The 27,087-nt window shown below is 32.6% G+C and overlaps 1 protein-coding gene across 1 annotated transcript in view; it reads left to right on the top strand.

Moving 5' to 3' along the window:
• The window catches only part of LOC139888302 (eukaryotic translation initiation factor 5A-like), a 35,274-nt gene extending 15,928 nt beyond the window's left edge, over window positions 1-19,346 (top strand). The window contains exons 2-3 of the mRNA XM_071871319.1: window positions 18,697-18,771; window positions 19,227-19,346. Coding sequence (XP_071727420.1) covers window positions 18,697-18,771; window positions 19,227-19,346 — 195 coding nt within the window. The remainder of the gene's footprint in view (window positions 1-18,696; window positions 18,772-19,226) is intronic.
• Window positions 19,347-27,087: the final 7,741 nt, after the last annotated feature.

The following is a 27,087-nucleotide window of genomic DNA, read 5'->3' as shown; positions in this document are numbered from 1 at the left end:
ACTATAAAAATTTAGATCCATTAAGGAAATTGGATCTTTATGAAAACATTTGAGAATTTTAGCTCAAAACTTGCGGTTTTGTGTCACCCACTTGCTAACCTTGTATTTGGAAAGCAACACGTCCAGTTTACTTGTCCCGTATATTACCTTTCGGTAAATTACCGTCCGGTTGTAAAGGAAAGCGTTGAACAAGCAACTGTTAAGGCAATGTCCCCTGACATGCTTTTAATTATGGTCTATAACGTGTCGGACGCAATTACTATCCTTGGTAGGAGCAATAGTAAAGCTCACCCTTATAATTTTTCGGTCTGGCACAAGGTCCTGTCTTTGACCATGCTATGCAACCACCGTTCTTACGGTTGACACCCGATTTAGTTCAGGTGACCTAATGAATTCCAGGTGAATTCCTAGGATTTTACGTTCAATGGTAATGAACGCATTGAAAATAGGGTTTTCAGAAAACAAATCGGTTTGTAATTTTGATCAAAATATTTTCTCGTTCAAGCTCGAGTTTAGATATCATTGAATTCCATGAGTTTGTAATTCTCAATCTTTAAGGTCAATCTCTAGGATTGAGTAATATCAGTCTTAAAAGCTGATTTTTAATCTTTAAGGAGATTATCCTTTCTGGGGATCTGATTCATTAGTCTTATCCAGCTAATTTGCATGGTGCCCCCCCATTGTACGAGATAAATCCTTCTCATGGTTAGGATAAATCTGACCACTTGGCGACCCTGTTTAATGCTGAGGTCCGTGGATTTCCTGCTGATTTTAGTGATGACTTTTCTAGATTTTTCGTCAACCTACAGCTGGTCTGGACGACAACTTCATGACCTAAATCAAGAAGCGCGTGTCTTTTTCGGAAGACTTTACTTCCTTTTAATGATGGAATTGATTCATCATGTAGATCCATCTCTTCTTTTCTTTCATCGGGTAAAAACAGTTTAGTTTAGTCCAAAGCAAAAGTATTTTCAGTTATTTGTTACAGATATATGTGACATATGTTTAAGATAACTTGGTAAATTTTCCCACACTTGGCTTTTATTTTCCTTTTTATCGTCCTCTATTCCATTTTAAATGAATTTTAACATTTTAGTTTGTTTCTTAATTTATGTCCTTTTCGAGGTAACAATAATTTCGGTGTTAAAACCTAGTTTTATCGTTCATAAATATGTATAAACATGATTTTGAATTCATTTAATTGAAAATTTTGAAAATTTTTTCTAGAATTGGGTAGTCAGTATATAAGACTAGGGCTGTTCTTTTTTATCAGAGAGCACTAGATTCTAATACAACTACTGCTTTACTAGTATTTTTAATGGTAACCAAGTGTATAAAGTAAAAAATTTTAAAATCCGAAAGAATTTAACCCCTTCCCACACTTAAGATCTTGCAATGCCCTCATTTGCAAGAAATCAGTAACAATTTAAATTATTGAGGGTGATTTGTGTGAAAATGATTAAATTTTACCAAAGTTTCCAAATATATTGGCGTTTGTTTGCTGAATGATAAATGGTGCACATCATTTGTTCATTCCGTCTTGTTGTTATTTCACATATATTTTGCATCTTGTCGTCAAAATTAGTTGCTTTTGCTGAACTTAATGCCAGTCTTTGAAAATGCGTTGTTTTACCCTGTTGTGTACATAAGATAAACTGCAAATATATATACATATTTTTGAAGTTTGGTATATTACCCCACATTCAAAAATTATTAAAATCTAAGAATAAAAGTTAGACAATTATAAAAATGATTACAATATTAACAAAAGTATTAAACGTATCAATAATTACAAATTACAAAATAAAAAATTAAAAAAAAATAATAAGTATACTAAGGATGATATTGGTACCAATAGGGGTTCCAGGCATAACCATAGGTGCTATAGAATGCTTCGGCAGGGTCATACGTAGGATACGGTGGCTGCATCTCTATAGACCAGGGAGGGAAGATGGGTTTCGGTGTAGGAATATAGTTTCTACCTATATGTTGGCAATGAGCTATGATTTGGTTCTGATGAACTTGCCAATCTTCAAATGCTCTCTGTCTAGCATTTTCGTATTCCTGAGAAGCTATAAACCTATGCATTTCTTGCATCTCATTCCCCCCTCCTACATTACCTTGCTGCTGGTTTCTCTCCACCTGTGGATGTCTACCATGGTATCGTACTGCGGCGTTATTTCGCCTCTTCAAAACTTTCGCACCATGGTATACATTTAAACCTATAGTATCGCGGGGTTCCGGTTCTTCTACTAATAATCCCCCCCGACTTATATCCACACCGAGATATTCACCAATCAAAGTAATAAAAATACCACCTCCTATTATGCTATGTGGTCGCATCCCCCGAACCATAGCTGATAAATAATAACCCACACAATATGGTATACTTACAGCGCTTTGTGGGTCTCGAATACACATATGGTAAAACAAATCCTGTTCATTTACTTTTTCCTTGTTCTTACCCCTTTGTGTAATCGAATTAGCTAAATACCTATGTGTCACTCTTAATTCGGCTCTATCTATATCCAAATAAGAGTAATTTCCCCCTTTGAAACGGTGATGGCTTGTCATTTGACTCCACACACCGTGTGTATCAAAATTTTCATCTATCTTTTTACCGTTTAGTATCAATCCTCTACAATCGGCAGACGCTAACTCCTCAGGCGTATATATACGTAAAGCCTGAGCCATGTCCAGTAAAGACATGTGGCGCATCGAACCGCCTAACAAAAATCTAATAAAAGAACGATCGGTTAAACTAGCTACCCGATCATTCAACTCTATACTACATAACAATTCTTCACACCATACTTTATATACAGGTCTACGTATGGTGAATAAATGTACCCAGTCATTAAAAGAAGAATTACCATACCTCTGTACAAGTAATTCCCTAATTGGCCCGGCCAATTCTACAGCTTCTAAGGGTCCCCATTCTATGACCCTTGGTACCTCAACAACCTTAGAATGAAGAGTATGCAAACCCCTTTGATATTTTGGATAATCTATCCAAAGTCTGTCAAATCTCAGGTTCGGGTGCAACTCTTCCAAGTGCATATCGGAAAAGGTCATGACTGGATGAGGTATATCCTGCTTGTAGTAGTTATCCACCTCCTGTTGTTCCAAATTCTCAGCAGGAGCATTGCGGGCTTGGGATGAAGATTCACCCCTTTCATTCTGCAAAACACATCAAACACAATTTTTGTGCATCCAAATATGCATTAGTGTCAGCAAAATCATCAATCAAAATAATTACAATGACATTATCAATTTATATCAAACTTAAGCTCATTTTCACATTTTTATCAAATCTACACTTTTTCAAATAAGCATATACGAAAATGTTCGCCAAGTTCATAAGCATTCAACTCAAATAACATGTCAAAATAATCATTACTAGCAATTAAACAAGTCTCAAATGGCATTATCTTTCAAAAATCAAGTTCATGAATTTTAGACTTGAAAAAGTCCACTTTAATTCTCAAAATCATGTTTAGGCTCAAAGTTTGGATCATTTAACTACCTAGACATGTTACACTACTCAATTTAGCAACAATTCATGACAAAAATCGGCCATAACCTGTTTATATCAAAAAGCCCCAAATTTGCTCAAGAACACAAACCCTAGATTATTCAAAATTTGAAGTTTAAGGCTTCTAATCATGTTAAACAGCATCAATCTAGGTTATACAAGCATAATACATAAACAATTTAAGCCTAATTACACTAAAAAGCATCAAAATCAAATTGGGGAAAAAAATTGCTCAAGAACATCAAATTTCGAATTAAATGGTGTTTAGGTGTAGAAATTTACCGTTTTTCTTGAGTAATTCTTAGATAGCATCCTTCTCAACATGATTTTAGCAAAAAATTTGGTGATTAACGGTTAAAAATTGGGATTTTTGGGGGTGTTTTTCGGGTTTTTCGCGTGCAGAATTCGCTGTGTTTTTTGCTGTTGTTTGAGTTGTGTGGTGCACTGATCTGTGTTTTTACGTTTTATTTTTTTTCTGTAAATTGGTCCCTCCGCGAGTCGCGGAGATTAACCCTCCAAACTCCGCGAGTCGCGGAGTTTGGTATTTTTTTTTATTTTTTTATTTTTTTTTATAATCATTAACTTATTAAAACAATTAAGTACTTAATTTTAAAATTTTGTTTCCCTTGTTATTTAGGACGAGGTCGTTTCGGATCGATGTCCTAGTCCGTCCCTCGACAAAATTTTAAAATTTGTCTTTTTGTAGCGATTGTTTTAAAAGCTAAGAATTTTTTGGGTTTTTTAATGTTTTTGGCATACTTTAATTCAATAAGATTAAAAATAATGATATTAAAAGTTCTCGTCCCTCCCTTGAGTAAAGCAATTTCGGTTCAAAGACCTAGTCTTCAACTTACGATGAATTTTAAAAATCATATTCTTAACTTAATGAGATAAAGTAAATTTTTGTTTTTAAATTCACACAACTTAAATATAAAATTCAAAATTAATAATTAAAAATTAAAAATTCACACCAAACTTAAAATTTGAAATGCATAAAATTAAAAATTCATATTTTAAAAATTAAAAGTTCACACCAATATTAATTTAAAAATTCATATTATAAATTCACACCAAACTTATATTAATTTTTTTCAAATATTTACAATTTTAAAAATATTGATTTTACAAAGTTTACAATATTTATAAAGGGTTCAAATATTAATTTTTTTAAAAAAAAAATGGTAAAAATAAAATTAAAAATCTTTTTGTCTTTTTATCCCACTTTAATCAATCAAATATTATCAAAAATATGCGCCCCTCTTTTCGGTAAAGTAATTTCGGTTCCAAGACCTAATTTAACTCATGACGAATTTTTGAAATATTTTGGGTTGATTGTTTAAAGATATTTATACCTTAAGAATAAACGTTAAATTTCGCAGTGATGTAATAAATTTTTGAATGATATCAATAATTTCGGTCGCCAAACCTAATTTTATTTAATACCAATTTAATACTTTTTAGCGAACAAATTAGCGTTTATTATCAAAAGGTTAAAAATAAAAATAAAAATAAAAATTGTACAGACATACCTGTGAAATAGATTTCTTAGTTATATGATCTATCCCATTCATAAGATAGTCGGTTTAATTGGTTTTCCATGGCTACATAGGCGTAACCTCGAGCATTCAGTGTCTTTTCTTCTAAACATATGAACGGTCCGTCTCTGCATAAAGTAACAAATTCGGTATTTGAATAGGTTTGATTATTTGAACATTTACCTCCATGTGACCATTTTCCGCATTTGTGACATCTTTCTAAGTGTCGTGCTCTTCTTTTCGCTGCGGATTTTGATTTTCCTTTACCAAATTGTAACTTATTATCTTCGCATCTGGATTCTTTTCTAACTCCGTCCATTCTTTCTCTGATTACTGATACTATTTCACTCGGGAGTATGTCATTATTACGTTTAGTGATCAAAGCGTGTAGCATTAGACCATGGTTTAGTTCACAGGCAGTCTTCATTTTGTAAAAACCTAAAAAAAATAAAAATTCAGAATGGGGGGAGAAGACTAGTTCTTTAGGGTCTGCTAGGGAAAGACCATTCGGGTTCCATTTTCGAGAACTACACGAAAACAGACATTCTAACTCTAACAGAAATACATATTATCCTTTAAAGACTTGATTCTCCCCACACTTAGTTAGCTGTGGTGTCGAAATTGTGATTAACTTCGTTGTCGACTTCCATCGGACCATGTATGTAATGTTTAACTCTGTGACCATTAACTTTAAATTCAATCCCATTTGAATTTATTAATTCTATCGTTCCGTATGGGAAAACTCTTTTGACTATGAATGGTCCAGACCATCTTGATTTCAATTTTCCAGGAAATAGCTTGAATCGTGAATTGAAAAGAAGAACTCTGTCTCCTTCTTTAAATTCTTTTGAACTTTTGATTCTTTTATCATGCCATTTCTTCGTTCTTTCTTTATAGATTAACGAATTTTCGTATGCTTCATGTCTTAATTCTTCTAATTCATTTAGTTGACTTAATCGTAAACGTCCGGCTTCATGTAAATCAAGATTACATGTCTTCAAAGCCCAAAATGCTTTGTGTTCAATTTCTACTGGAAGATGACATGCTTTTCCATAAACAAGTCTAAAAGGTGTGGTTCCAATTGGAGTTTTGTAGGCTGTTCTAAAAGCCCAGAGTGCATCCTCCAATTTAATGGACCATTCCTTCGGATTTGATCCTACGATTTTCTCTAGAATACGTTTTAAAGCTCGGTTGGTATTTTCAACTTGTCCACTTGTTTGTGGATGATATGCGGTGGAGATTTTATGAGTTACTCCATATCTTTTAAGAACTTTCTCAAGTTGATTATTACAGAAATGAGTACCCCGATCACTTGTTAAAGCTTTCGGTGTTCCAAACCTTGCAAAAAGACGTTTTAAAAAGTTGACTACAACTCGTGCATCGTTAGTTGGGAGAGCTTGTGCTTCCGCCCATTTAGATACATAATCAATGGCTACGAGTATATATAGATTATTAAGAGATTTTGGAAATGGACCCATAAAGTCAATACCCCAAATGTCAAATACTTCACATACTTGGATGACATTTTCTGGCATTTCATCACGTTGACTTATTTTTCCGGCCCTTTGACATGCATCACAGGATTTGCAAAGAAAGTGTGCGTCTTTGTAAATTGTAGGCCAATAGAATCCAGCTTCATAAACTTTTCTTGCTGTTAGTTGAGGCCCATAATGCCCTCCTGTTGGTCCTGTGTGACAATGGTTTAAAATTTTACTAGCTTCATCTCCAAATACACATCGGCGTATTATTCCATCGGGACAACTTTTAAACAGGTGTGGATCTTCCCAGAAATAGTGTTTTATATCACTGAAGAATTTCTTTCGTCTTTGGTACGATAATCCTTTTTCAAGGAATCCACAAACTAAGTAGTTTGCATAGTCTGCAAACCATGGGATTTCTTTATAATCTATCTTCAATAGATATTCATCAGGAAAGTTGTCTTGTATGGCTGATTCATTTAGAACTTCTAATTCGGGATTTTCAAGACGAGAAAGATGATCAGCGGCGAGATTTTCTGCTCCTCTTTTATCTCGGATTTCAATATCAAACTCTTGTAAGAGTAAGATCCAACGGATTAATCTTGGTTTAGCATCTTGTTTTGAAAATAGGTATCTAAGAGCAGAATGGTCGGTATAGACCACCGTTTTTGCTAGAACGAGATATGATCGAAATTTGTCAAAAGCAAAGACAATAGCAAGGAGTTCTTTTTCAGTAGTTGTATAGTTCGTTTGTGCTCCTTGTAATGTCTTACTAGCATAATATATAGGTTGAAATCGTTTTTCAATCCTTTGTCCTAAAACGGCTCCCATTGCAAAATCACTTGCATCGCACATTAGTTCAAATGGTAGATTCCAATTTGGTGTTATCATGATCGGTGCATTAGTGAGTTTTTCTTTAAGAATATTAAAAGATTTGATACATTCATCTGAAAAGATGAATGGCGCATCCTTTTCTAGGAGTTTATTCATAGGAGTGGCAATTTTAGAAAAATCTTTTATGAAACGTCGGTAAAAACCGGCATGCCCTAGAAAACTCCTAACTCCTCTAACATTTGTGGGATGTGGAAGTTTAGCAATTACATCTACTTTAGCTCTATCCACTTCAATTCCTTCTTTTGAAATTTTATGTCCAAGAACGATGCCTTCTTTGACCATGAAATGGCATTTCTCCCAATTAAGTACTAGATTTGATTGTTCGCATCTAATTAGCATTCGTTCCAGATTAACTAGACATGATTTAAATGTATCACCGAAGACTGAAAAGTCATCCATGAATACTTCCATGCATTCTTCTATCATGTCGTGAAAAATCGCCATCATACACCTTTGAAAGGTTGCAGGGGCGTTACAAAGTCCAAATGGCATGCGTTTGTAAGCAAAAGTACCATAAGGGCACGTGAATGTGGTTTTCTCTTGATCCTCGGGTGCTATTGGAATTTGAAAATATCCGGAAAATCCATCTAGAAAACAATAGTAACTATTTCCGGCTAATCTTTCCAACATTTGATCTATGAAAGGTAAGGGAAAGTGATCTTTTCTGGTGGCGTCATTTAATTTTCTATAATCAATACATACACGCCATCCTGTTACAGTCCTAGTAGGAATAAGCTCATTTTTCTCATTTGTAATGACAGTCATGCCACCCTTCTTAGGCACGCATTGAACTGGGCTTACCCATGGACTATCAGAGATTGGATAAATTAAACCTGCATCTAGCAGTTTGATAATCTCTTTCTTAACTACATCTTGCATATTAGGATTTAGTCTTCGTTGGCGTTGCACATACGTTTTATGACCTTCTTCCATAAGGATTTTATGTGTGCAATACGAAGGACTTATTCCTTTAATATCATGAATCTTCCATGCAATGGCTGGTTTATGAGCTTTCAACACAGAAATGAGTTGTGATTTCTCATTTTCAGTAAGAGAAGACGATATTATTACAGGTAATTCAGATTCACCATGTAAATAAGCGTATTCCAAATGGTTTGGAAGTGGCTTTAACTCTAATTTCGGAGGTTCTTCTATCGATGATTTGTATCGATATCTGTCTTCTTCTTTTAGCATTTGAATTTCTTCTGTTGTTGGTTCATATCCATTAGCTATAAGTGTAGCTAACATTTCAGCTTCATCAATTGGTTCATTACCTTCTCCTAAAGAACATTCTCCTGTTCCTTGTAATTCTGGAAATTCTTCTAATAATTCTGCACGTGCATCTATAGTTTGAATATAATAACATGTATCATCTGCAGATTGTGGTTGTTGCATTGCTCTATCAACTGAAAAGGTAACACTCTCATCCTCTATACTTAGGGTCAGTTTCTTACCGAACACGTCTATCATTGCTTTAGCCGTGTTTAAGAATGGTCTTCCTAATATGAGAGGAACTTGAGAATCTTCTTCCATGTCCAAAACAACAAAATCTACTGGAAATACTAAAGTACCAACTTTAACTAGCATGTTCTCCATTATCCCTCTAGGATATTTTATTGATCTATCGGCTAGTTGTATGCTTATTCTTGTTGGTTTCAATTCTCCAAGGTCTAGTTTAGCGTATAGTGAATACGGCATTAGATTTATACTAGCACCTAAGTCTGCCAATGCTTCTATTGAACTAAGACTACCCAGAAAACATGGAATTGTGAAACTTCCTGGATCAGATAGTTTTTCTGGTATTTTATTCAACAGCACTGCTGAACAATTAGCATTCATAGTAACAGGCGAGAGTTCTTCCATTTTCTTTCTATTTGAGATTAGATCTTTCAAGAATTTAGCATATCTTGGCATTCCTGAAATCACATCAATGAAAGGAAGATTTACATTTATCTGTTTAAACATATCCAAGAATTTGGATTGCTCGGCTTCAAGTTTTTCTTTCTTCATTTTACTCGGGTAAGGAAGTGGTGGTTGGTATGGTTTAACATAAGGTTTATCCTTAACTGTGTTATCTTCATTAACCTTTTCAACTACCGGTTCTTTTTCCTTATCTTGATCAGGTTGTGGTTCTTGTGGAGTAGGAATGGCTTCATCAGAAGTTACAGGTATTTCAGGTGGTTTAAGTGTTGTACCACTTCTTGTGGTAATGGCTTTAGCTGTTTCATTTCGGGGGTTAGCGTTTGTATCGCTCGGTAGACTTCCCGGTTTTCTTTCACCTATTAATCTTGCTAGGTTACTTACTTCTTGTTCCAGATTTTGAATAGAAGCTTGTTGATTTCTAAGTGCTTGAGCATTTTGTTCATTGGTTTGTTTCTGAGATGTGAAAAACTGTGTTTGAGTTTCAACTAGCTTCGTCATCATATCTTCTAAATTCGGATTTTTATCATCGGTTTGTTGTGGTGGTTTGTTTTGAAAATTTGGTCTTTGCTGATTGTAAGTATTATTGGATACTTGTTGATTGCTAGGACCTTGTTGGTTGTTGTATGGAATATTTCGGTTATAATTTTAGTTTTGATTGTAAATCGGTCTTGGCGGTTGATAATTATTCTGATAATTATTTCCAGGCCTTTGGTTTATGTATGAAATATTCTCTCTTTGTTCCATTGTTAATTCAATACTGAGACAATCTTTTGTCAAATGTGGTCCTCCACACTGCTCACAACTAATTCGTATTGAGTGAATATCCTTAGTCATCTTTTCCATTCGTCTCTCCACAGCATCTATCTTTGCGGAAATGGAATCTAAGTCATGGCTAGAATCGGCTCTAGCTGCTTTAGATGATCTAATGATATCTTTTTCTTGGTGCCACTCATGTGAGTGGGAAGCAGTATTATCAATAATTTTGTAAGCATCAGTTTCGGTTTTCTTCATAATAGAACCACCAGCTGCTATATCTATGTCTTTTCTTGTAGTGATGTCGCATCCTTGGTAGAATATTTGTACTATTTGACAGGTGTCTAAACCATGTTGCGGACATCCTCTTAACAACTTTCCATATCTAGTCCACGTCTCATATAGAGTTTCATTTGGTTTCTGTGTAAACGTAACAATTTCTGCTTGAAGTCTTACGGCTTTAGATGCAGGAAAGAATTGTTTAAGAAATTTGTCAACTAAAACGTCCCATGTATCGATCGCCCCTTCAGGTAACGATTCCAACCAATCTTTGGCTTCTCCCTTTAAAGTCCAGGGAAATAACATGAGATATATCTGTTCATCCTCCACTTCTCGGATTTTAAATAGTGTGCAGATCCTATTAAAGGTACGTAGATGTTCATTTGGATCTTCCTTCGGCGCACCACTAAATTGGCATTGATTAGTCACCATGTGTAGAATTTGTCCTTTGATTTCATAATCTGGCGCATTAATGTCTGGATGAGTAATTGCGTGACCTTGGCCAGTGCGTTTAGCTCTCATTCGGTCTTCCATACTTAAAGGTTCCAGATTCTCCATAATTGAATTTGTTGAATCGGTATCACTAGATGATTCTGATTTAATGGTTCGTTCCTCAACAATCTCTGTTTGAATAATTGGTGGCTCCGGAGGAAAGTTTAATGGTTCAGGATCTACGAACCGTTCCTGAATATTTTCCGGATTCTCAATTGTGATGTTGGGTTCAAAAAATGGATTATCGGAAATTTGAACTGAAGTACTTGGTCGACTGGATGACGATTCTAAATGTCTTGATCTAGTTACAGGTGATGAACGTACAAAAGGTGATGAACGTCTTGCTCGGTGCATTCACTGAATATCCTATTAGTTTTAAAAAGGAAAGAAAAATTATAATAAGTTATCCAATCAATAGACTTTTCTGATTTTGCCCACGTTTCGAATAGCCAAAAGATGCAGCAGAGGGGCAGGATTCGTTTGGTCTCAATATAATTGAGGACTGTTTGGCTCCAATAACCCGGTCCACGTACAAATCCAACTATTACTACGAACCAGAAAATTTTGATGTCTATCAATTTAACCACTTAAAATAAATTTTCGTAATTTTAAGAAATTTAGATAAGAAGTAGAATAAAAATCTATGTCCTAAAAACTAGAATAGCGAGAAATAAGAGAGAAAAAGAGTTCGTCGAAAAAGGTCGAAAAACGAAAAATGGTTGAAAAATAAAAGGTGACGAAAAAATAAAAGAAACTTATAAAAACTTAAAAATACTTGACTAACCTAACCTTATTACTACAACTAACTTAAAATTATAATCGCAAATTGAAATTACTAATTGGAATGATAATTGATACATAGTAAAAGGTGTCTAAAAATATTAAAGCTTACAGGAAAAACTAAATCCCAAATGGAAATAACTTAAAAAGAAACTAAAACTTAAAAAGGCGTCGCAAAATTCTAAAGCACCTAAATCTTAGTCTAAAGAAAAAGCACTTAAGGAATTCTACGGCAAAGCCTAAAAATCTAGGAGTAAAAATAACTATAGTAAAAACTAAGTTTAAAACTAAATATGAGCTAAAAATACAAAAGTTATGCTACAACGATTAAAAAGGGACAAACTATAAAAATATTATGTTTATATTATTTATTTAATTAAACTATTAATTTTATAATTTAAATAAATTAATTAAACTAAAAATACAAATTAATTAAAAAGTAAAAGTTAAAATAAAACTAATAATAATAATAATAATTATTAGGGTTAAATAATAATAATAATTAATTAATACCCGTAATTAATGCTCGATTAGGGTTTTTTGTCGCCTGTCAGAAAGTCTCCGCGAGTCGCGGGGTTCCAGAATTCAGCTGACAGGTTTAAATATTCGACGCGTTTTTTTTTTATTTATTTTTATTTATTTTTTTATTTTCTGTTTTCTGTTTTTAAATATATAAAAGATATTAAAATAAAACTTATATTTTTATAAACTAAACTAAAAATAAAGAAACTTATAAAACTTAAATATTTAACAAAATCTTAAAAATACTTATATTTTTGTTTTTCTTTTTATTTTTTTGAATAATTAAAACGTATTTTTACAAAAACGAATTTTAATAAAAGTTAACTAAAAATCTTCTTTTTTTTTTTTTTTTTTTTTTTTTTTATATTAGCGTTGCGCTTCCGGCGTTTAAGAGTGTCCCCGGCAGCGGCGCCAAAAATACTTGATGTCAAAGCTAAGATATACGAAATAGTTTATATTTTACTAGGAAAAACTATTAAATACGATACAATTTTACACAAGATATTTATTTATTTAGAGAATGGATATACTTAAACCTTGCTACAACACTTATAGGCAGTGTACCTAATCGTACAGTAGTGTAGTTTTTAGTAAGTCCGGTTCGTTCCACAGGGAATCTTTTTTAAACAAAGCTCAACGCTATATTAGTTTACTTTTATAAAAATACAAACATATATATAAGTAATATTATTATTATAAAGGGGAGTTTTTACCGTTTAATGACCGGTTTGTCGATTTTAAAACTTTAGTCGCAGTTAAAACATAATGTAAAATATTAAATAAATAAAAGACTTAAATTAAAACTTAAAGTAAATAACGATAATGAAATTGCGAATAATAAAAGTGCGATAAAATAAACTTGCGATAATTAAAAAGTACGATAATTAAAAGTGCGATTAAATAACAATAAATAAAAGTGCGATAATTAGAAGTGCAATTAAATATAAAATAAAGGAAATTAAATATGAAATAAAAGAATTATGCTTATTTAAACTTCCGTAATCATGATGTTCGACGTGTTGATTTTAGTTTTATGCCCATGGGTTAATTGTCCTTTGTCCTGGATTATTTAATATGTCCGTCTGGTTTTTGTCCATAACAGTCCATCAGTCATAAATATAAAGTGCGAGTGTTCTCATCAAATTATTCTTATACCCGAAGTTAAATATTCCAACAAATTGGGGATTCGAATTGTAAGAAGGTTTTAATACTTTGTTTAATGAATACACCAGGTTATCGACTGCGTGTAAACCAAGGTTTTACTACTTTGTTAACAATTACACCAATTACCCTTGAATGTAATTTCACCCCTGTTTTAATTATTCTAGTGGCTATTAATCCATTCCCGTGTCCGGTTAAATGAACGATTATTCGTACATATAAATACCCCGCCCATCGTGTCCGATTGAGTGTATATGGTAATTTATAGGGACGCCCAATTGTAAATCTTTATATTAACATTAACAAACTATCATTTAGTTAAACAAATATAAAGCCCATTAATAGCCCATAGTCTAATTTCCACAAGTGTCGTTCTTTTGTCCAAACCCCAATTATGGTACAAAGCCCAATTACCCAATTTTAGTAATTAGCTCAACATCATGATTACTTCGTTTTAAATAAGCATAATAATAACTTAGCTACGAGACATTAATGTAAAAAGGTTGAACATAACTTACAATGATTAAAAATAGCGTAGCGTTACACGGACAGAATTTCGACTTACACCCTTACAATAATCGCTAACATACCCTTATTATTAGAATTATAATTAAAATTAAAATATAAATTATAAATATAAATATAAATTTTACGTATGAATGAGGAAGAAAAAAAAGATTATCAATTGCGATCAGAATTCGGTTGCTTTTATAGGAAAAGTCGAATTTTGGGGCTCCGCGACTCGCGGTGAAAACCTCTTCAAACTCCGCGAGTCGCGGAGGTTACTTTTACAGCTCAGAGGAGTTTGGCTCTTTGTTTACCGACGGTTTATAATATATATATAATATATATATAATTAATATAATTAATTATATATTATATTATATTTATATGCATAGTTAACTTGTAATTTTTAGTCCGTTGCGTCGAGCGTTAAGAGTTGACTCTGGTCCCGGTTCCGGATTTTCGAACGTCCTTGCGTACAATTTTATATTTTGTACTTTGCGTTTTGAATCTTGTACTCTTGCGATTTCGAGACGTTTCTTATCAATAATTGGAACCTCTTTGATTGTCTTTTGTTCTTTTGAGCTTTTTGGTCGTTTGCGTCTTCAATTCGTCGAATCTGTCTTTTGTCTTCACCTTTTATTATTTAAACGAATATCACTTGTAAATAGAACAATTGCAACTAAAAGCTTGTCTTTCTTGAGGAATAATGCTATGAAATATATGTTCGTTTTTAGCATTATCAGAGATCATAGTCCCACTTTTTACTCTTTGAACTTACTTTTGGGATGAGAAAACATAAACGCTTCTTTTAACTAAGTGAACACAAGTACATGAAAATAAATATTCTACATACGAGTTTAGAACAAAATCCTCAATTCTATTATCATTAGTTACTCTTGCAGTGTGTAAGTGTAGGCGTGAACTTATGTTGTATGGCCATATGGGTTTGACAAACCCTCATCTCGGACGGTTCGCTACCGTCCACAGATGAAATATATTTTCGAGAAACAGTGTTGTTCTAGCACTATTAATGGGGTTCAACAGACGGAATGTTAAGCCTTGATAATTGGGTGCTCGTGAATATTAACTTTTAGAATGTACTACTATTTTATCAATGTTGCAAATCTTGTGATTCGACTTACTTTTACTCACTTACTTACTTAAACCTATGATTTCACCAACGTTTTCGTTGACAGATTTCTATGTTTTTCTCAGGTCTTTGAACGCTATGTGAAACATGCTCCCGCTCATTATTTGATACTTGCATTGGATGTCGAGTATACATGCATTTCATGGAGCGTCTTTTGACTTTCTTTAAAACTGTGTCGCATAGGTTTCACATGTAACTATAACTTTGTAACGTAACTTTTGGATGAACAATTCTTGTAAACTTTGAAACAATCTTTATTTTTGAAAGGAATGCGACATATCTTTGGTCAAACGTCACGTTAAAGACCTATGACCTCGCAACATGACCTAAGTAGTCGGCGCCGTCAATTGACGATTTGTCGGGGTCGCTACATGTATGGCCCCTCGTGAGGTATTTTTATGGTTTAATAATAAAGTTGTGTGCTTTTAAAAAAAACATCTTAAATCTTACTTATACAATCAACATTACATACAACAGCTACACACGAAATAAAAAGGAAAATGGAGTGACAGTTGGCAACCCAACTTATAATTGAAGCTGAGAAATCCACAGACCCAGTTGCAAAAGGTGATAACTTGGACCCAATATAACCCAACTAAATAACAGAAGAGATTGGGTTAAAGATCCAAATATGCAAATCCAATTTCGCTTTTTAAAAAAAAAAAAAAAAGCAAACAAATTTTATTAAAATTGAGAAATGTACTGGAGGAGAATATAAATTACAATCTCAGAATATGAACAATAATTAATCGATTTTAGGTACAGTGTAGTATAGATCCAGCTTCAAAAGTGCTTCAGGAGACCAACACATTTGTCCTATGTCATTTTGCATTCATGAGGCAAACCGATTCCTTTTTTCATAGGGAGATTTGCATAATAAATCTTAGGGTTTGTTACCCAAGTTAACCAATCAATCTTTCCATTTTTCCAACGACACGAGATCCATTTGTAACTTTCGATTGAATGTCAGTCACTAATTTTGTACAACTAACTCGACTTTTACCAATTTCGCTTTTTTAGCCTTCAGAAGCAGAACCAAATCACCCTACAGATTCAGCTATATATACTTCGGATTTGAAAGCAATTTAAATCACTCAATGTTCTTCCATAACAAACATTTTATATATTTCCCAACACCTGTCAATTAGGCATAAACACAAATAATCATTATTAAAATGGTGCAACAATATAAGTGGTATAATTAGCCAACTAAGATAGCTAGAAGTGAACTCGTCATGTTCAAATCCACATCCACATATATTAGTATTAGTCATTCTAAAATCAATACTACATTAGCCACATTAACAATAGATACTACGAATTCCATCACAACACATTCGCAACTTGAAAACGCAGAACCACAATAAACACATTCGATTGTCCATCACAACACTTTGGCTAACAATAAAAGCATCATATATCAAAAAAAAAATTCATACGTATGTATATGTTCAATTGCAATATTATGAGCAAAATGGGTCTTTATTTTACCAACATCTTACAAAAATTAAAATTTAGATTGAGATTTAGACAAAAAAGGTAACTACGCAAACCTATGATGGTTAACGGACATGACCAGTTGAGTATCGAGCCCCTGTAGCCAAACAACCCATTTCACCCTATAGATTATCGTATTCATACAATAAGCATCACTATCATAATTCATAATACAACTTTATGCCTAAATAACTATATTGACATAAAATTTAACCACCATTTCACAAGTAATATAAATCAAAATCCACAATACATAAACATATGCATGAGATAGTAAGATATAAAACTAAACCAACATTTTCGCAAGATATCATTACCTTATCAAAAGGCAAAATTTTATATCATCTAATCATGCAAAAGGCTCGTTTCAAGTGAATAAAGATAAGTATATTAAGGGGCGGCCCAATGGGGGGTACAAGGTGGACATATGTCCAGGGCCCAATTTTTTAAGGGGCCCAAAAAAACAAAAATTTCCTTATACTAGTCCATGTAATTTTGGGCCTTTTTGCTTGTATTATCCTTGGGCCAAAAAAAAAATATTATCCTTGTACGGGTCTTGGGGCCCTTTTGCTTCGCACCGTCCCGGGCACTCAAATTCTCGGGACCGGCCCTGACTATATAGAACCTTGTGCACCTCCAAAAAGCATACCAGATCACCAGACATAAGTAAAAGAGGTTAGCGGTATAGTGCGACCAATTAGACCATCTTGATCCTTTTCAAAACATTACAGTTAGTCAAATATATGATAGACAGAGATTAATTCTGTAAAATATCATAAACCTAACCAATGTACTTTAAGTACTTTTACGGGCTTGTAGAATAGTTGATATAAAAGAAAAATCACAGGAATCACCATTAATATGAACATCATCATCAACAACACAAACATCATCATCGTCTTCATTATCATTAGTATCATCAACATCTTCATCTTCTTTATCATCTGCAAAATCTTCTTATCATCACCATCATCGTCAAAACGATCATCATCAACATTACAAACACCATCAACAATAACAATAATAACAATATCAGCATCATGTTCAACCTTAACTTTTGGGCAAATTTTTTTGGCAATCACTTAAGCTACAGATTTTAAAATTTGAAAGTTAATTTTTCAATAATCTAAATAATAGTATATCTCAAAAACTCGATTCAGTTTGTTCATAAAAAATGTTCTATAAGGAACAAAAAAATAATATTGATTCTGTTTAAGAATAAAAGATGAACAAAAATCAATATAGTCATTAACTATACCTGAAATCCTCTTAAAAATTCACAACTTGCATACATATGTATACCTACTTGGGTTAAAACCTGCAAAATATGAAAACAACCGTTCTTCATTTTTCTTTATAATCACAATGCACATTAACAACTAAAATTAATTGCTCATAACCTACCAAATACAAACTAGTTTCACTCCCTCATAGGTTGATGATGATTCCTGAAAATGGAATGCGTAAAATAGGAAAGAATCAAGGATTAATATGTTGATTCAATAAAATACATATTGTAATCTAACCATTCACCATATGAGCATAACAATACCACCGTATAAACATAAATAGCTAATGGGAACGAAGATGAAGTTACAGAGATAACAAACCCCAACAACCCTAGTGAGTGAATTGTAAAAAGAAATAAAGAATGAAAATAAAAGAAGATACATAATACCTTTTTCGCGAGCGTTTCCTATTTCTCTTCAGCAATTGGTATAGAGAAGAAGAAGAAGAAGAATGGTATGGAAAACCTAGTTACGTAAGATGAAGAAGATTCAATAAACACGGAGTTAGGGTTGTTTAAATTTTGGGCGGTGGTGCAAGCTGGAGATGAATTCTAGTTCCTAAAAAGAGCCAATTAAAAGAGATGCGTGATTTTTGAGCAGTGTGCATTTGGCAGTAATTAAAAATTAAAAATCACACAGTATATTGAAATTTAAAAACAATTTTTTTGTTTATTTGTTTGTGAATTTTTCTTAATTATAATTATAATTATAAATTATAAAATTATAAATATATTAATTTTTTTTGATGACATCACTAACCCCATCTCAAAATTTTTCTTTTGATTTTTTTTTAAAGAAGGGAAAATATTGTTTAATGATGTCATCAAAATAGCGTTTTATAAGATAGTATAGATATAGATATAGATGTTACGCTTACTTTGATTTTAAACTATCTCATCAGGTGTTTTTGTTGTCTGAAGATGGCTACCTTAAAAATGACGTAAAGCTCCCAAATAATTGTATTCTCATGTCACAGGTATGTCATGCCATACAAATTCATTCTCTATATTGTAAACAACAGTGTATACTTCATGTTTACATTTCTAACATTTTATTTTAGTAGTAGTTTAAAATAAATAAATAAATCTTTTTTGTATTTGTTTGTTGTTTTATACTTGAACTTTATGAAATACATATGTAGACGAAATCTTTGACACATAATTGAAGTAATATGTTGGAATATGCATCATTTTTTTTTTTTTTGGGTGAATTTACTTACTTGCATTCATTTATTTATGATGACAGACTTTTTTGATCAGATTAATATATGTCATTTACTTATTTATCAGTGATCTTTACATAAGATATAATTATGTGAAGTGGCATGGGAGAAGTAATTAAAACTTCAAGATTTAATATATGTCATTTACTTATTTATCTGTGAACTTTTTTTTCTTTTCAAATTTTGTTAACGGATTGTGTGATTGACAGATGGAGGATGGATTTCTAATGGGTAGGGAACTGGTCGCGAGTGTGATATCTGCAATGGGAGAGGAGCATATTTGTGCTATCAAGGACCTTGGCATGAAAACAAGACTAGTATCCGTGTGAACTTTTGAAAAAAAAAAAAAGTATTATCCGTGTGAACTTTTGCATTATCAACATAAACTTTTCTGTTGTAATACTATCAAATCTACCATATGCTTTTCATATAATTGTTTGACTATTTTCTGTTTTGGTACTTGAACCTAAATGAAGCTGTTGTTTGGATCATTTGCCTGCCTATTTATTTATTTACTAGATTTATGAGTCCGTGCGTTGCACGGGAACTAATCCGTAAATATTTTTGGTTTTTTAACTTATATATGAAATAACGATATTATAGCTAAACACCGGAATGAAGTCTTAAGGCATAACCACAATGGAGAATTGTGGTTATAAAGTTACAAAATAACAAAATAAACATCATCAAAAGTCAATGTTGAATACATATGTCAAAGTCAAGATTAAGATGAATAAATGAAAGAACACTACAGAAATGTAATAAAACTCGAAGTCCTCTAATTTCGATCCCAGGCCATCACAAAGATAAATATGTATTATCCAAATATGCACACATGGCCATGTTGGCAAACGACTCATTTCAGTTTTTTACATCAAAATCTATTGGGTATGAATGAAACGATAAACAAATAATATAGACTTGGATGTTAATACATAAAAATTCTTGATAATCCCACTTAAATCCATGAAGATTCAATACCTGTACTTTCACTCTCAAAATTCATTCAGAATCCCACAAATGTTTTCGAAAGTAGGTAAACGAATTTTAGACATTTATATGTAAAGCTATTAATAAGCTGCATATGGTTGAAAGTTTAGCAAAAAAAAAAAAAAAAAAATCCATAATGATAAATGCAGAATAACATGTCGATCTGACCCACCCATTTCAACCTACATAAAAATTAGCGTTTGTTGACCAACATCAAATTTAATCATTTTACCTGCTTGTTTAATCCCGACCTAAATTACTCTGCCAGATTTCTTACAAATATAATATTACCTAATGAAACTCTAGAACAAAGATCGCCTATTATGAAGATGAAAATATTCAAGTTACAAAAATTTAAAAGTTGAAAATCTTATACCTGGTTCAACTCCGATGACCGATTTCGTTTGAACCTTCCAAAGAGTTCATCGTAAAATTCCATGTATTTGATTTGTTGGATCGATTTCATCTTCTGTAACAATTGACCCGTTTAAACACTGACCCATTTCAATGGTGAACATCACAAACACCTGTCATAATAATCGTAGTAATAAAATTTTTAATTTCAAAATCATTATTTTTAAGAAAATAAAATCAAAACAAACAGCAAAAATGTTGCAACTAACTGAATAGACTCGTCTTTTAAAGAGGGTCAATATCAATATCATTCACCATTAAAACCACCAGCTGTAACTGCACCATGGGTTTGAACAACAATGTCACTGCAATTCGGGTAGATTATCGATCAAGAGTAGATAAATATTATCATAATCAAAAAATAATATTGGAGGGGTAATCACTTAACAAAAATTATAATAATCATCGGCAAATTGATTAACATAAGAAAATAATCTTAAGGGACAAATGGTAGATATATTTTAAAACCTTAAGGGACAAATTAAGGGACAAATATATATTTCAAAACCTTAAGGGAAAATTATCTTAAGGCATACATATTTCAAACATAGCAACAACTATTCAAGTAACATATATATTGAAACAAAAATCAAATAGACAGAAGCATGAGAAAAGATGGATACCTAATTTACATGGTCAAATAGGTAAACCAAACTGGGTTACCAATGCTAATATTTATGACCAATACTAATATTTATGACCCAATGCTAATAAAATAATCTGACCCAGTTCCAAATAGCAACACCAATAATGACCCATACTAATATTAATATTTATGAGCCAAAACTTCAATGTTGGCAGAGTGACCCATACTAATATTTATGAGCTAAAACTGACCCAGATCCAAATAGCAACATCAATAATGACCCATACTAATATTTATTTTAGGTGGAATGTACGTTCTAATATGAAAACACTTACCTAGACAAAAGCCACTAAAGTAGTAAGAATCTCATCTCCAAACACATTAGAGATTATATCCAAGGCAGCAGCACTGCACAGCACCACATCAGAGCTGATTGAGCCTACTTAATGGTTACACAATGGCTAAGATAGGTAACGGCCACAATAGACTTGGGTCACAACGGGTGAACCTATATAAAAAATACCGATAAGCAAAACACACCATAGAAACCGATTTAGGGTTAATGGATTTGAAATTTTGGCCACCTGGAATTCCATGTCATCAACCCTTATTATTATGAACCAATAAAAAATGGACAGTAGCTTAAAAACACTAAAAAGGTAATCAAACATTAAACCATACACAAAGATCAAAGTAAAAAAAAAAAAAAAAGATATTCATTGTTGGATAAAAAATACCTCAACATGACTGATACTCATTATCCATCTCAAGCTTCTTCAATACTCGACAATCCAAAAAAAGTACAACTAAATAGAGCTAAAAACAGTTATAGTCATAAAATACAGTACCTTAACAATTACTCGGTAATTAACAAACTACCAATCTATTACATAATGAACCTTGCAATAGATTGCATCGAGTGCTATAGTTAGGCATAAATCTGAGACAATGTGATTGCTTATAGCCGAACCTATAAAACAAAAAAGAACAATAATCATTTCGTAAAACCAAGAGTTAACAAAGAAATCATTTTCATATATGGGGAAAAAAATCAAGAGTTAACAAAGAAAAATCTTAAATTAACACTATTCAAATTAAAACCATAAAACTCACCTTATTGTATCAGTCAAAGATCACTTCCTTCGGGATATAATGCATAAAACCGATCTTCTCATTTGAACGCGAACCTGTATAATTCAAGCAAATCCAATTAAGGCATGACGGAAACGAATACAATCATAAACAATAATGGAGTATTGAATGAAATTTACGGATAGAGTAATCTGATGAAGAGTGAAGAATTCATTGTCCACTTAGCCATTGTGGCATTGTCATTCTCGTTTAACAGGATCACGATGCATGAACAAACTGGGCTGAACTCCATTAAACTGTTACACTAACACTGAAGCTGAGGGACAGAGATAAATCATATGGGAGAAATAAGTCAAGATTAACATAAGAAAATAATCTAACAACATAATATCAGGTCAATAAATCTTTACTTGGTTAAAGTATGGTACTATATATATGGAAGGTGATTACTACTCGCATCAATTCACAATAAAAACCTTGTTTCCACCCAGAACATGATATAACATGGTATTTAGTATTACTCTGTATATTAGTATTAGTATTGACATTACATCAGTTACATAGTGCGCATCCATATATCAACAGTTTTATAAACCATTCAAAGATCTGAGTTAAGATATAACACTAAAAACTAAATGGAGACACTTAACCAAAAAAATTTCATTAGATCCAGGATGTGATTAAAACTGATTAAAACACAGATGGGTTGAAATTTATATATCATTTACTAACCTTCAGTGACTCCTCCTCCTAACAAATTGAAAGGCTTAAAAAGTGCCTTTTAACCTTCTTTTTTCAATTTCTGCACACAAAAACACTGTTAAAAACTGACAAAAACTATTAGCAACCTTTAATGTACACCAAATTACTAACTAAGTTATGTTCCAAATCTTACTGCAAACTGATATCATAAACACAATAGTTCCACACATTTTTACATCGGGAGAGAATAAGGTAATTAATTGATAAGATCTGAATTCTTAACCGTCGATGCGATGTTTGAGAATAAACCTTGAAATAACCATAAATGTATTAGCACCGTGCTATTGCGCTTGTTGGCATACTTTACAAAATCGCGTTTCAGGTTACCAAATTCTTAGGAATCAAAGGCATTGCTTGGCAAGGCAGCATACTTCAGAAGATCTGGACATGCAATCTACACATATAAATACAAAGAAACCACCAAATTGCACGATTAAATTGTGACGCTTTTGATACATAAAATTAACAATACCACTCACTCATACACAAACGTATAGGATTAACAGTCCAAATATACTGCAAAAATAAACAAAAAATAGCTGAAAAAAATAAGATATTAACACATTTTAAACCATTAAATTACTTCTTTTATCAAATAAACAAAACCCTAAATTCATGTGTACCTGATGATAAAACTCTTGTAACGAACAGAACCCTAAATTCTTGTGTATCAATGTAACAACCCAACCCGTTATCCATCCAAAACGCGCTAATAAAAAAAAATTCTGGGACATCACATCTGGACGGCGTCCAAGCCTTTTGGACGGCGTCCAAATGGTCTGCCAGATTCTGATCAGTTTTACAATTACACGCGGGCGAAAAACCCGCTTCACAACACTTTTAAACCAAAACACTTTCACAATATGTTATAATAGTTAAACCTAAGAGTTTTCCACAATAAAACTGAGTTTTACAACACCGGGCCCACATCGACCCAAATTACCACAAAGTGACCATTTCGACCCAATTTAGTTTATACAAAACATAGACCGAGCATGGGATTGGGGATAAGTTACCCAATCCTAATCGAACCAAAAGCAAGTCTTCTAAAGCAAACTACGCAAGCTCACTAGTCCCCACGCTTACCCGAGCCACCGCATCCATGCAATCTATAAAAATGTAAACAACGAGAGGGTAAGCTAACGCTTAGTGAGTGAAAATATACTACATACATATTTATGCATAAAATGGACACGCCACAAAAAATATCAAATACCGCATACCGGAGCATCCAAACATAAAGGCAAGCTAGTCTAAGCATACCGTACAACCACTGAGCAACAAGTTAAGGATACATCAACAATTATAAGTTCACCAACGACGATATGAACAACGCCAAAAAGCTACACCCGGAGGGCTAGCTACATCACAACAAAACAATCATATATATATATATATATATATATATATATATATATATATATATATATATATATATATATATATATATATATATATATATATATATATATATATATATATATATATATATATATATATATATATATATATATATATATATAAACGTCCAAGGTTAACCCCTTAACCCAATACCGAGAACCAAATACCACAATGAAGATTGGCCGAACTACACGAGCCTTAGTAAATTCGCATACACACGAGACTACTATCTTCAATAACACAACATCGAGGTTGGCCAAACTACACGAGCCTTAGTGAATCCGAACTACACGAGATCACTACCTCAATAAGATGACCGAACTACACGCGTCATCGTGAATCCGAACTACACGTGACTCACTTCCGATAAGATGACCGAACTACACGCGTCACCGCGAATCCGAACTACACGCGACTCATTTCTCAACATCAAAACCCTTCTCCATTGGGGTTATATTGAAATGTCCCGTTCTTATTGATTAAAAACGTTCTATATTAATTGATTTCGTTGCGAGGTTTTGACCTCTATATGAGACGTTTTTCAAAGACTGCATTCATTTTAAAACAAACCATAACCTTTATTTCATCAATAAAGGTTTAAAAAGCTTTACGTAGATTATCAAATAATGATAATCTAAAATATCCTGTTTACACACGACCATTACTTAATGGTTTACAATACAAATATGTTATAACAAAATAAGTTTCTTGAATGCAGTTTTTACACAATATCATACAAGCATGGACTCCAAATCTCGTCCTTATTTAAGTATGCGACAACGGAAGCTCTTAATAATCACCTGAGAATAAACATGCTTAAAACGTCAACAAAAATGTTGGTGAGTTATAGGTTTAACCTATATATATCAAATCATAATAATAGACCACAAGATTTCATATTTCAATACACATCCCATACATAGAGATAAAAATCATTTATATGGTGAACACCTGGTAACCGACATTAACAAGATGCATATATAAGAATATCCCCATCATTCCTGGACACCCTTCGGATATGATATAAATTTCGAAGTACTAAAGCATCCGGTACTTTGGATGGGGTTTGTTAGGCCCAATAGATCTATCTTTAGGATTCGCGTCAATTAGGGTGTCTGTTCCCTAATTCTTAGATTACCAGACTTAATAAAAAGGGGCATATTCGATTTCGATAATTCAACCATAGAATGTAGTTTCACGTACTTGTGTCTATTTTGTAAATCATTTATAAAACCTGCATGTATTCTCATCCCAAAAATATTAGATTTTAAAATTGGGACTATAACTCACTTTCACAGATTTTTACTTCGTCGGGAAGTAAGACTTGGCCACTGGTTGATTCACAAACCTATAACAATATATACATGTATATCAAAGTATGTTCAAAATATATTTACAACACTTTTAATATATTTTGATGTTTTAAGTTTATTAAGTCAGCTGTCCTCGTTAATAACCTACAACTAGTTGTCCACAGTTAGATGTACAGAAATAAATCGATAAATATTATCTTGAATCAATCCACGACCCAGTGTATACGTATCTCAGTATTGATCACAACTCAAACTATATATATTTTGGAATCAACCTCAACCCTGTATAGCTAACTCCAACATTCACATATAGAGTGTCTATGGTTGTTCCGAAATATATATAGATGTGTCGACATGATAGGTCGAAACATTGTATACGTGTCTATGGTATCTCAAGATTACATAATATACAATACAAGTTGATTAAGTTATGGTTGGAATAGATTTGTTACCAATTTTCACGTAGCTAAAATGAGAAAAATTATCCAATCTTGTTTTACCCATAACTTCTTCATTTTAAATCCATTTTGAGTGAATCAAATTGCTATGGTTTCATATTGAACTCTATTTTATGAATATAAACAGAAAAAGTATAGGTTTGTAGTCGGAAAAATAAGTTACAAGTCATTTTTGTAAAGGTAGTCATTTCAGTCGAAAGAACGACGTCTAGATGACCATTTTAGAAAACATACTTCCACTTTGAGTTTAACCATAATTTTTGGATATAGTTTCATGTTCATAATAAAAATCATTTTCTCAGAATAACAACTTTTAAATCAAAGTTTATCATAGTTTTTAATTAACTAACCCAAAACAGCCCGCGGTGTTACTACGACGGCGTAAATCCGGTTTTACGGTGTTTTTCGTGTTTCCAGGTTTTAAATCATTAAGTTAGCATATCATATAGATATAGAACATGTGTTTAGTTGATTTTAAAAGTCAAGTTAGAAGGATTAACTTTTATTTGCGAACAAGTTTAGAATTAACTAAACTATGTTCTAGTGATTACAAGTTTAAACCTTCGAATAAGATAGCTTTATATGTATGAATCGAATGATGTTATGAACATCATTACTACCTTAAGTTCCTTGGATAAACCTACTGGAAAAGAGAAAAATGGATCTAGCTTCAATGGATCCTTGGATGGCTCGAAGTTCTTGAAGCAGAATCATGACACGAAAACAAGTTCAAGTAAGATCATCACTTGAAATAAGATTGTTATAGTTATAGAAATTGAACCAAAGTTTGAATATGATTATTACCTTGTATTAGAATGATAACCTACTGTAAGAAACAAAGATTTCTTGAGGTTGGATGATCACCTTACAAGATTGGAAGTGAGCTAGCAAACTTGAAAGTATTCTTGATTTTATGAAACTAGAACTTTTGGAATTTATGAAGAACACTTAGAACTTGAAGATAGAACTTGAGAGAGATCAATTAGATGAAGAAAGTTGAAGAATGAAAGTGTTTGTAGGTGTTTTTGGTCGTTGGTGTATGGATTAGATATAA

Source organism: Rutidosis leptorrhynchoides, chromosome 2, assembly GCF_046630445.1.
Source record: "Rutidosis leptorrhynchoides isolate AG116_Rl617_1_P2 chromosome 2, CSIRO_AGI_Rlap_v1, whole genome shotgun sequence".
In the NCBI taxonomy this organism is placed as follows: domain Eukaryota; kingdom Viridiplantae; phylum Streptophyta; class Magnoliopsida; order Asterales; family Asteraceae; genus Rutidosis; species Rutidosis leptorrhynchoides.
Note: the sequence above shows the minus strand (reverse complement) of the source record. Positions and strands in the feature narration are given on the sequence as shown.